General features: G+C 42.3%; 1 protein-coding gene across 1 annotated transcript in view; it reads right to left on the reverse strand.

Annotated features, from left to right (window-relative positions):
- The window catches only part of LOC126281671 (myrosinase 1-like), a 37,121-nt gene that overhangs the window by 11,260 nt on the left and 12,642 nt on the right, over nucleotides 1-13,219 (reverse strand). The window contains exons 4-8 of the mRNA XM_049980822.1: nucleotides 10,196-10,318; nucleotides 9,931-10,111; nucleotides 7,627-7,721; nucleotides 7,315-7,462; nucleotides 3,261-3,376 (exon numbers count right to left, since the gene is read on the reverse strand). Of these exons, the coding sequence (XP_049836779.1) occupies nucleotides 3,261-3,376; nucleotides 7,315-7,462; nucleotides 7,627-7,721; nucleotides 9,931-10,111; nucleotides 10,196-10,318 (663 nt within the window). The remainder of the gene's footprint in view (nucleotides 1-3,260; nucleotides 3,377-7,314; nucleotides 7,463-7,626; nucleotides 7,722-9,930; nucleotides 10,112-10,195; nucleotides 10,319-13,219) is intronic.

A 13,219-nucleotide genomic window follows, 5' to 3' on the forward strand; every position in this document is an offset into this window, starting at 1 on the left:
TGGAAGCATTTCTTGAAGACTTATTTTAGAAGGGCGTTCAGCTGCTCTGTCGTCACCCTCTCAATGTCTGCGTCGGTGTCAAAACTTTTTTTTAAGCTCGTTTTTAGGTTTGGGGAGAGCCAGAAGTCGCATGGTGATAAATGTGGCGGATGTGGACTGACAGAAACACGTTTTTTGTCCAAAAGCTCGGGAATCAAACGTGAGATGTGGCATGGCACACTGTCGTGATGAAGAAGGAAGCTATTAGGCAATCTTTCTGGTCTTTTCCTTCTTATATCGATTCCCAAACTTTGCAGCACGCGTCTACAGTTGTCCCCCGTGGAACCAACGCTCAGACAACTATGCCCTCAATATCGAAAGAAAAAAAGAGGATGACTTTGAGATTATATATTAACTGCCGTGCCTTTTTAGAGTGAGAAGATACACTATTTTCGTCTCAGGGTCTTACTCAAGGACCAAAATTTAAAATCCAATTACAATTTCGACATGAAGGCCCGATATGAATAAAGACGAACCTGAATTCCATGCAGACGGACACACGACTTCCCTTGTGTTCATCATTCAAAAGTATGGGAACATAATTTGCACTCACTCACTTCACATATAAGTTATCGGTTAAAATGCTTTTCACGGACCTGAATGAATTGCTATGACTTTCAGTAAGCGCCAGAATATTTATTCGCCCGTTGAAATGGACAATTTTTGCCACTTTTTGCACATTGTCTTGTTGTTGTGGTTATAGGACGTCCTGAATGTTGCTCGCTCGATTCTTTTCCGCTTTTAAATCGCTCATATCGCTTGCAAACAATCTTCAGCGTTAGAGTATTATCGTCGTACGCCAACTAAACAACTAAAACATTTCATGAGTGTCTTTGGCATTTCTTTGCAATTTAATGTTAAGGTATTGTTCAAAATCCAAGATGCGTAATGGACACCGTAAACATATCACATTTCTAACGTCTCTAGACGCGGATTGACGACTCAGAACATGTTCCACTTTGACGCTGCTTGTCTCAACGGACCAGGCTTTCGGACAAATTACACCAAATGGTTCACTGTATTGTTTGACCACACCGTATCTATATATGTCGCTTCTATATTTGTATACTTGTATATTCGGTTACTGGGCCTCTAAGTTTTTTTTTATAGAGTAGGTGGTCTGCAAAGCTAAAACGTTTAGAAACTACTGAACTATTCATTGACACCATTTGTGATCCTTCTTTTGATTTTTTAGTTCAGCAAATTATGTTTGCAAGCTATACATGTTCTTACCATCTTTTGTTATTGTAACAAAAGTCCAACCAAGACGTTCATTACAATCGCAAAACACGGTATTGGTTACTCAATTTGTATAGCTGGGACTGTGGAAAAAGAGACTGGAAAACAAAGAAGACAACTTATAAATATATATTTAATCATTAAATTCAAGGATAACTTTATTATTAAGTTTGTGAGCTTGTGAAATGCACTTACTGTGCACTGATAAAGTGCACAGAACTAATTAGGCTTGTTATCTATCTTTGAGGTAATAATAATAATAATTATTATTATCATTATTATTAACTTTTCAAAAAATTATAAATAACTGCAGGCTTAAATTATTAGAGGGATTCACAAAATACTAAAAATGTAGGAATAAATAAATTAAAGGAGATTGTGATCCTATGTCGCATACTATGCACTGTTTCTTACAAACTATTTGAAAAGAGATTGTACATGAAAAACAGTTATGACAATCTGCTATGGACATTGAGTATACTTTCAATGGAGATTGTAAATTTTTTTATTAATGAGAACGAAATTACAATCTTTCATCACGATTATTAGCTTCCGGTATTAAGAGATGTTTCGTTCCAGTTTGTAACCCATGCCTTTCTATGCTGAAGAGCCAAAGAAACTGGTAGACATGCGTGATATCGTGGAGGGCCCCAGCGAGCACGTGGAAGTGCCGCAAAACGACGTGCCATGGACTCGACTAATGCCTGAAGTAGTGCTGGAGGGAACTGACACGACGAATCCAGCAGGTCTGTCCATGAATCCATAAGAGTACGAGCGGGTCGAGGTCTCTTCCGAACAGCACGATGCAAGACATCCAATATATATTCAATAATATTCGTGTCTGGTGAGTTTAGTAGCCAGGGTAAGTGCTTAAACTGAGAAGAGTGTTCCTCGAACCACTCTGTGGTAATTCTGGACGTGTGGTGTCGCATTGTCCTCCCGGAGTTGCCCAAGTCCGTCGGAATGCACAATGGCCATGAACGGATGCATGGGGTCAGACAGAATTCTTACGTACGTGTCACCTGTCAGAGTCGTAACTTGACGTGTCAAGGGTTCCACATCATTTCAACGGCACACGCCCAACACCATCACAGACTCTTCACAAGCTTGAACAGTCCGCTGCTGACACACCCGGTCAATGGAATCATGAGGTTGTCTCCATACCCTTACACGTCCATCCGCACGATACAATCTGAAACGAGACTCGTCCGACCAGGTGACATGATTTCAGTCATCAACAGTCCAATGTTGGTGTTGACTGGCGTTGTGTCGTCCCGTCATAAAGGATACACAAGTGAGCCTTCGGCTCCGAAAGACACTATCGATGACGTTTCATTGAAGTGGTTCGCACGATGACACTTGTTGATAGGCCAGTCTTGAAACCTGCAGTACTTAGGGAAAGGGTTGCACTTCTATCACGTTGGACGATTCTCTTCAGTCGCCGCTGGTCCCGTTCTTGCAGAATCTTTCTCCCGTCTCAGCTATGTCTGAGATATTATGTTTTACCGGATTCCTGATATTTACGGTACACTCGTGAAATCGTCGTACGGGAAAATGCTCACTTAATCGCGGTCTCGGAGATGCTATGTCCAGTCGCTCGTGCGCCGGCTGTAATATCACGTTCAAACTCACTTATAATCTGATAATCCGTCATTTTAGCAGAAATAATCGATCTAACTACTGCATCAGACACTTTTTGTCTTAGGTAGGCATTGTCGACCACAGCGCTGTATTCTGAATCTTTACATATCTCTGTATTTTAATATGCATGCATGTTACAGTTTCTTTGGCTCTGCAGTGTATGACGACCTACAGTGTTTCAATGGAGAAGCCTAATCCCTTAACTGGATGGAGCCATGGAGCACATGTGCTATCACCATTTTCTTGTCTTAGTAATCGCCAATCTGTGAACACTCTGATGTCGTCAAATGTCTTTCCACTAACACAATGCTACCCCTGTACAAGGAGTACTTTCAGCTTACCTCAGGAGCCGATGAAATTACGGCGGTGTCCCGCTTTTTCGAAGGGTTGTGGCCTGTGAGGCCTGGTGTCACGAAAGTCGTGTTGTAGTGATTCATCCCAAAGAAGTCTGCCGTACCTGTAACAAGGATTATTTCCCCTGACTTCAAGTAACTGATAAACCGAAATAAAACGCTAGCGTTTCGAACAAATGTAGAAGGTTTTGTTTCAGACTCTCTCAAGTAAGGGATGCTGCTATTATGTAGTGCCAATGCTATAAAAACTGAATACGTATAATGATTTACGTGAATGTGTATCAGGAAGCAGATACATAAAGAAGTAAGCAATGCCGATTTGAATCTTTCATTCAGTCCCTCATATCGACTCGGACAGTGCAAATTGTAGTCACAGCGCGCTAAAGGCTGCTGTGGAGTACGAAAGCCTTGTCCAGTTCACAGTTTTACCCTGTCGCGAAAAAAATGGTATAATAATTGTTTTGTATCATCAACAAATATTTCATTAGCAACTATTTGTCACCAGCAATAAGCAGTTAATTAAAAAATGGACAGCGAATACTTACAGCCATTTGTATTTCGTATGTTTGTAAAAGATTCTATGATCCAAATATTGAAAACCATCAGCTTCCTGTGTTACAGGATACGCTTGGTAAACGCCTGCATAAAATGGTACAGAACACATCTATTGCAAGAAACAGTTGTTATGTGTTACAAAAATATAGAATATTGTGACGTGCATAGCGGACCTGTAGTTGTTCAGCGTTTCCTGGAATATTTTGGAATCGTATCTGTGGTGGGCGTACTGTAAGACCTTCGGCACACACACCGTCAGATTATTTGACTTGTCGCTCTAACGAAGTAGGCGAGTGTCAGCAATATGTCTCGTGGTCTTATCATGGTGTGTTTATCTTCTGCCGTTAGTTCAGACGATAGAAATGCCACTTGCACTCTTAGAGTATCAGATTGACGGTTACTAACTTTAAACAGAACTTGATTAATTTTCACACACATTTATTAAAATAATAACATAAAATTACTTAACTTGATTCTGGATGCTATTTACAATTGACAGTCTGAAGTTCCTTTGGTCTTGGTACTTTAATCTTATCCTCACATATCTCTGGTACTTGACAAAGTGTCTATACATTTCTCTTCATGGCTATGTACAGGAATATGGTAATCTTGTTAGGCGCACACTGAAACTTGACTGTCGACTGGTACAGACTAATGCAGACTGGTACAGACACTAATCGGAGGTCTGTACACTCGTTATACTACCTTGCGCGTTCAGGTATCACTGCGCGAGTGTGATCCGCGAGGAGGGAAGGTTCTACGTTAGCAGCAATCTCATTGGCTGCGTTACATATCAATACGCGGATCGGCGGAAGCAGAATTTGGTCCGTCTCTAAGACAGCGCCATCTCGTAGTGCGGAGACGGACGAGCGGTGCGCCTGCGCTGTTGGGCTTGGCCGGGCGCGCTCTAGTAGGAAAGTTGTGTACGCGCTGACTACGCGGAACTATGTACACAACAATATCACTTTTGTTTCTCGAGAGACACTGCTACTGCTTGTGAATCTACGCCGCCAACTAACATCGCGCGTAAGGATTACGAAGATAAGATACCTGAAATTAACTCTCATACCGATGCGTCTTGACAGTCAGTTTTCCCTCGCTCTATTTGCGAGTGGAACAGGAGGAGAAATGGCAAGCAGTGGTACGGGGTACCCCCAGTACGCACAGTACGGTGAGTCACGGAGTATCTATGTAGATGTAGACGTTGATTTGAAGGCAGAAGGTATCCATAAAGTAGCGTTCTACTACTGCATTGGTTAACCTTTGTGAAGGCCTTCCACTATGTTCGAACGCACTAATTGTTTAATTATTTTCCGTTCTTCATTATGCAAGATGGAAAGCTGTTGTGGTGATGTGAGGAAACAAATAGAGTAGGCTTTGTTTTGTGCAAATCTATTCGATTTCAAATGTTACCATTTGTCGAAAACAATCACTTACAGTACCACCATCACTGAATTTCCCTGCCGCTACTCAGGTACTAATGCGAGTGCCACATCATATTCTGGAACCCAGCAGCCCCCGCAAAACTTTGGGTTACCCAATGTGCTTTTAAAATTTTTTGTTCAGCGTGCACCCATGATGATTATGATACATACGTACATGGAGAGTGCATAACGGGGGATATGGAACGAAGTTCAAGTGGGGTATGTTAGACGAAAAAATCTACTTGTGGAGGGGTCTCACAGACATTCAGTGTACTGACGAGTGACTACACAGGTTCAATGTAAATCATTCTCAACATTTATGGAATGTTCTAGTGTGATGCTTTTTAGCTGATGGTACCTGAGTGCTGCGATTATAGGGCATATCATCTCTAGAGAAATAAGTTCCATCTGAGGTACGTACAAAGGCGACAAAGAGAGAATCACTCACACCCAGCTGCATAGTTCATTGACGCTACAGGACGAGAAGATCGAAGTCCCTAGTAGAAAAACATGATGCTTTCTGTAATTGATACGGATGTAGCTGCTGCTCCCACATTATTTGTCACAGAGTGGGTAATTCCAGGGAAACGAGTCATTTATAGTATTGACTCCGTATGCCCCAATCCTCTAAAACATTTACTGTTTCCTTAGAGACGAGAATCCTTACAGATTATCTTTGTCTTACACTCTTGGTTGCGTAGGCAGACGTAACACGGAATGGTTCAAATGATGTGGTGTAATATTTTTGTCACACGCAGGGGGTGGTCATAAAGTTGTAATATTCATCTCGACAATAATCAAGTTGCGGCAATATTTTCGAGTTTGCTTTAAGATGTGGGTCTGTACCCCAGGTACACACTGTAATCACCGTAACACAGTACAATAGCACGCCGCCGCAGAAGGCAAAACGAAATTTGGCAGCCCACTGATAGAACGGAGCGTAGTGCGATTTCAAGGAAAACAATACTGGAACAATCTGTGCCGATCTGAGTGAATTTTACAGCAATTATTCAACAGCATAGAGTACAGGGAAACATAAAATGTATCTTGCGTTTGTACTTCAAGCAACATGTATTCGTTTTTTTCTATAAGTACCGAGATATCAGAGACCTACCTGAAACATACGCTCGTTAGTATTTGTGTATCAATTAGAATCTAAAGTGAAAGGATTTGCGTATATTAATCTTATGCTCGCAGAACGTCAGTGATTGTCAGTTATTTCGAAACTACTTCATTTGCTATCATATTCAGAATTTTCTTTATGGCCTAAGCCCAGTTTTAACACTTACGTCTTCTTCAGACAGTCTATCCTTATAATCCCCACGTGAAGTTAATGGCACATTTAAGGATTCTGTATTTCGTAAACGACCGGCAATCTCAGAAAGCAGCTGACATAGAGGTCCACTTTCAGTACAGGGAGTGGTTAAACAAGCTAGAGTCCCTCCCCCCCCCCCCCCCCCCTCCGCCAACATGAAGCTAACTGCAAATACAGTGAAATAATTTAGACAAGTATTGTAGGAGATGTGGTTAACATTCCAATAAGAATGACGGTGTCGGCAGTATATTGCCTTTACAATCAACACTCGTGTAGCATCCAAAACTGTGCTTGACAGATAGCTGAATTACAAAGGAAGAAGTTTCAAAAATCTGTGTCTTGAGCCTTACTTGACATTCCAGAAGCAGTCAAGAATGCTTCCTCACATGCAGCGTCACAGTGTGAAACAAACTAAACTAAATGATCTTTAAATGGAAGTTTTCCTGGTAAACCGGTTTTTATTTCTTCCAAATGTGTGATTTAGCAAGATCACTGTTTTGCTCTGTATGTTGGCAACGAAACGTGTTGATGATTGCAAAGAATTTCTAGTGGGACGCAACGTCCATTGTCTATGACTTTCACGTAGCGACAAGATTCAGTAGCAAAGTATCGCTAGAATTAACGGACCTAAGATGGAAAAACATATTTACTATTTACATTGCAATCATGTGTGACAGAAGTAGGAATCGTTGTGTGCCCACTTGTTGAACCCTAGTCGTCTCCTACTGCTGTGCATTTGGTTACTCACCCCTGATGTACTCGATCTCTTCTTGTGTGAAGGTTGGTAGCCTTGATCGGGGCCGTCCCTCAGCCTTGCTGTTGGCATCCACTCGCTGTCGAACCACAGCTGGATAATCCCCATCCTGACTGTAAATAGGATGGCCGAACATACCCATCTGCAATACAGAATTACACATCAGTTTTCTTACAATCGTCAATGTCCTACATACACACTTTTTAAGTCACGTGAATACTATCTCTAACAACCTCTAACAAACTAACACTGCACTTGAAAGTTACACGGGATCCAACTGGTTGACGACATAGCTACAGTACCCACCACAAACTGTCGTGCTCTTTCAGCTGCCTCTGCATCCTCTGTCGAGTTAGTCTCTGGTTCAGGCCAATCCATATTAAGCGTAATTCCCACGCTTCCTGCGAAGTATGTCAAAGCAAACACGTGAGTATAAATTAGATTATGTTACATAGAGCAGTGTGTGAAGTCATTAAAGTGGTGCACATAGTAATACTGATGGACCAGAAACTGTAATTTCAACTTATCCAAAGTTCTCCGACATAAAACAGACTTTTATCCACATTTTTATTTTGTGTACTTCGTCACTTAGTTACCAAAACTTTAGTGGTGTCTTAGTTTAATGGTATGTGTGCGATGTAAGCCAGGGGAAAGTCCTCCATAGCCTATTGTTAGCCCCAGCGGCCTATGAACATGTGGTGGCCGGATGACGGAGTATTCAAGCACAAGCGTAGACCAAGTGTGTAGCAAGTAACGTTATTCTACCGACCAGGGGACACTTTTCGATTACTGCGGGACCCACACGCAATCCTAATTACATTGTCGTTAGGTTAGGATGGGAACCCATCGGTGTCTGTTGATGCAAAGACTAATTTTCAACAATGTACACTAATCCTTGTGCCCTGACACAGTCGTAATTGCATCAGCGTTGCACTCTTTCATAAGATCTGCGGCATATCCCCGTCTATGGTAATGTGCAGAACTGTTAAATGTCTGACGTCAACGTTCCGTAATGAAGCATGGACTTAGAAAACCTTGTCACGTACTTAGTAATTCGACGACCTTCAGACATTGTCCGTGAAAACTGCGCAAAAACAGCAGTTTCCGAGATTATTATTCCCATGAGACAGGCCATAACAAACAGCTCTTTCTCAGACCCACTTGTCAGTGGACTTCACCACTTGTAGGCAGTGACGATGCTTGACTGATTCCCATGTCATCCCTACCTCGCTTACAAGTCTGGTCAAAAGAATCCGAAGATTAAAATAGGTGGTATTCACCCTTTGCGTTTATGACAGCTTGAACTCTCCTCTCTGAGGACACCTTCGATGAGGTATTTGGATGACAGCTCATACTTCCCCTGGAGCTGAATGAGAGTATATAGTGATGTTGGATAATGGTTCTGGAGCGAATTCGATGTTCTCTTAGCAAAGATATTCCTTTGGGTTCAGGTGTGGCTTCAGACAACGCAGAACATTTCAGGACTGTTATTGTCCACAATCCACAGATGTTGCCTTATGACGGGTTGCAATGTCATGCTGATACAGTCATCGTCTTCTAACCATGCTTTTAGTGTACGGAGTACACAATGTTGTAAAATGTATTTATGTGCCATTTACTGCTCGCTTATACTCAATGTGGGTACCCTACAACAAGCTCAAAATTCATCCCCATCATCCATCAGTATACATTACTGGCTCTGCAAATCAAAAATGGCTCTGAGCACTATGGGACTTAACATCTGTGGTCATCAGTCCCCTAGAACTTAGAACTACTTAAACCTAACTAACCTAAGGACATCACACACATCCATGCCCGAGGCAGGATTCGAACCTGCGACCGTAGCAGTCGCGCGGTTCCGGACTGAGCGCCAAGAACTGCTAGACCACTGCGGCCGGCTCTGCAAATCATGGCAGGTAATGTTCTCCAGGTATTTTGTAAACACAAACTTTTCTACCCGGTTGCACTGTTTATCATTAATAAACATTTGTTTACAATCATCCTCCACCCAGTGACGTCACTCTTTACACCACTTAAAAAGGGGCTTAGCGCTGGCTACGGAAATGCATGATTTACGAGAGGCTGCTCTACTATTGTACCCATTTTTAACTTTTTATGCACAGGTACTGTGCGATTTGGGCTCCTGGAAGCACTTTGGAACTCATGACTGATTTATTCCGCTGATTTCATTAAATTTTTTCAACCACCATCCTCCGATCTTGACGACCCCCGCCCATCCGTACAAGATCTCTTGGTTTAGCAGTCGTTGTTCCTTCGTGCCTTGGACAGCCTGAGAAGGATTGAAATGTTCCTAACATATTTAGTACCCAGGTGATATCGAATGACAGCTCCACATTAGAAGTCACTGAGCTCTACTGATAGATTCACTCTGCTGTTACTGCTTCTCTACTGACCACACAGTATTTCTCGTTTCCTTTTACACTGGCACTTCCGCCTCTCATATATATGATTGTATGTATGTACGTCCATTGTCACATCATTTACCGCAACACCATCAAGCAGCACTTAATTGGGCAGTGGTAATGATTTGACTCTTTATTGTATTTGTCACTATCGAAAGGGACATGCATGTTGTCATGAGGCACTGACCGTTCTGTGTGGCTCTGTACTGCTCATCGTAGAGGTGCCAGACCCGCGCGTGAGCTTTGATGACGGTGTGTGTGGCCAGGTAGTCGCCGATGCCCGGTGCTCGCAGACCTGGTGCGGTCCACGGCACCACGTAGCCATGCACGAACTGATTGGGCTCGTTGAATGTGATCCACCATTTCACCTGTGGAACCATAGATTGTCAATTATTCTGCCAGGTAAAGTAAAACTGATATGAGACTGCAGGTACACTGAAACTTTTACTTACCCTATCTCCGAAGTTTTCGAAGAGTATCCTGGCGTATTCTACGAAGTAGTCGGCCAGCAACTCGTTGGGCCAGCCTCCGATGTACTGCAGTGCTTGAGGGAGGTCCCAGTGGTACATCGTTACCTGCAGGCGGCATACAGTAGTGTCAAACTTTATAAAACTGCGTATTTTCATCGCTTTCTCGCTCGCTTTTATGAAACCAAACGAAGAACACATTTGGCGACACAGTCTCTGGATGGCCGTTGAATTCGTGCGCAATGGCCGTACTGCCTAAATTCAGTACTAATTAACTCGGAAACGGTGCAACATATCGACTTTTTTTTATTATTATTTCTTGGCACAATCTGCCTCTCATTATCCTTGCAAGCTTTTCAGTCTGTTTCCGTATATGCGGAGTGAGCAAGAATTGCACCAACAAAATTTCGGTGGTTGTTCAGGGTTATTATGTGAGCAGTTTCGTATAAGATACCCATGGCCTCCATTGGTACGTTATGAGGGGTGAACATTAATAGAACCGACAAACAGCAGGTACGTATTTCAGACTGGAAATGGAGGAAAAACGTCCTATGAACGTATATCCCGAAATGCACCGTTCCCATGGCATATGGCTCTGATGAATGAAAGTTCTTCTGCCCACTTGCTATGTGTTACTTGTATGTTGCAGGAAAGTTCCTCTGACCACGAGGCGTAATCCCCTTGCGTGTAGCAGGCGGTGTCATTAACGCAGCGTACTTAAGCAGCAGAATGGTCCAGTATTCACGTCGGGTCGACAGGTAGCACGGCTATACCAAAACAAGTACCCTCGCAGTCACCAACCATATCACACAATGTTCATCTGTCTGAAGAGACCCACGATCAGACAAGCGTCCAGGAAGGACTTGAAATATTGTGTAACGTCGTCGGTCTCAGTGAGCGTACATGTTTTTGTACAGCCGTGCTGCCTCTCGACTGTTTCCATCCGCTTGGCCGTACCCAGACACCATGTCGGCTTGTTCCCTACATGAATACCGGTCCATTATGCTGCTTAGGTACGCTGCGTTAATCATACCGCCTGCAACACACATGTAACACACGCCTCGTAGCTAGAGGAACTTTCACTCGTCACCGACATCTGCCATTTCAGATGACCATTTCCGGACACATTTCATAAGACTTTTTTTCCTCCGTTTCCAGAAATATCTATGATTTGTCATCCCTTTTACTTTCATTTATGGAAAAATGTCCTCACAACGGTGAAACAATCTGTAATAGCGCACACTAATTCAATGAGGCAACAGCCTTGAAACAGATGCAAAGTATCGTAATCAGGTTGCATTGAAAGGTAAATATCTCTACATGGCGTCGTAGAGGCACTCTTCCGTTGCATTCAGTGAACCCTTATACGAACTACATTTTGGGAAACTCACGAACAGTAAACCCATAGGTACTGCTGTGTATCAGTTCTAGCAAACACCTAATGCAACCGAAAAAAATGAGTCACATGTGGGCCATAATAAATGCTATCTTAAGGTAAAAGAGTGACTTGTGTTTTACCATTGCCAACAAGTCGAAAACATGTATCGCCAGTGAATGGATCAAGTGTTTTCTATTAAGACATACAGTGTATGACGTCGCCATTAGCAGTGTTACAGAGATACATTGAATGCAGTTCCGGCACAAACCAGTCAGAAGAGAAAAAAACGATACAAAGATAAAAGACGGAAAGGAGCCAAACGAATTGCTATTAGTCTGTAACGAGTTAGCTTAGGCCACCGGTCCCTTAACCGGAAATACTCAGGAAATATCGCTGAACAGCTCCCGAAATGTTGTCGGTGGATTTTTTGTTCACCCTCCATTTACTAGTTTTAAGAATCGTCAGCGGTGAAATATCTATATGCAGAGGACAAGATTGAAATGAGAAAGGACTTGGAAAAAATCCGATATATCCTTTTCAGTTGAAACAGTAATCGATTAAGGGGGATGACGGGAAACAAAATCTGGATCGCCATTTGGAGAATTCAACAATCGTCTTCCAAACCCATATACTTGATCGTAACCACGGTGCCGTTTCCAGTGGCGAGAGTCTTAGTATTGTTAACTATATTGCAAGAACTATAAGCCTGATGGTGAGAAAAGAGGTCAATAGCAGTTGTGCTATAGTAGCAAGTAAATTTCTCTAATAGTAGAGTATAAAAGCAGTAACAATTAATTAATATGAGATAATTAATTAATATGAGATTCTAAAGCCTTTTGCAGTTGTACATGTAATAGGCCAATTGTGCAGGAGTAAACAAGTAAACATAAATTCACGGTTTTTATTCAAGGTTTTTTATTTACAACAAATGCGGTAGTTATTTTTCGTATAATTTACTAACTCATTGTAAGATAAAACAGTATCACGTGGAAATTAGATCGTATGCCTCACGGCAAGTGCCAACAGTATGGTGTGTGTGATACTTTCATGTCATGTATCATCGATCACTGTTTCAGATAAGGTTATTTAGAAGCAGAAGTGTTTGTGTAATGAAGTGCTTGTGTTGTTGAAGGCAGTCAGCGAAAATGGTGGGTCAAATTCATCTCCATCACGCGGCCTAGTCTTCTTACAAAGCGCCGTGGAGCAGACCGCTTAACGTTTCGATTTAACCGATGAATATTCTCGGCAGTGTAACATATTCCTTATTACTCTGAGTAAAGAAAATTGAACAAAAGGAATCATTACCTCGTCCGTTCAAGAACAACTGTACGCCAACACTACATCTTCTCTTCCGGTCAACTGTAGGCGACAGTAGTTTCCTACAACGGCTAAGGTGGATATAAAATGATTTACAAAAAGTTTTATTTCTTCTCGCGAATAGCAGCTTGCTCTAAATGTAGAAAAATGTTAATGTACCTCCTACTATCGTGTCAGACTGGTACCCGGCATAGTGCAGCAGATTGCAGTGGAAGGGACTCCTCAGGGCATTGGAAGTCCCCTGGAGAAATACTGGAACATGTTGCCTCTATAGCCGTCTATAATTGCTAGAGTATTGCCGAAGCAGGATGTTT

Source organism: Schistocerca gregaria, chromosome 7 (assembly GCF_023897955.1).
Source record: "Schistocerca gregaria isolate iqSchGreg1 chromosome 7, iqSchGreg1.2, whole genome shotgun sequence".
NCBI classification, from domain to species: Eukaryota; Metazoa; Arthropoda; class Insecta; order Orthoptera; family Acrididae; genus Schistocerca; species Schistocerca gregaria.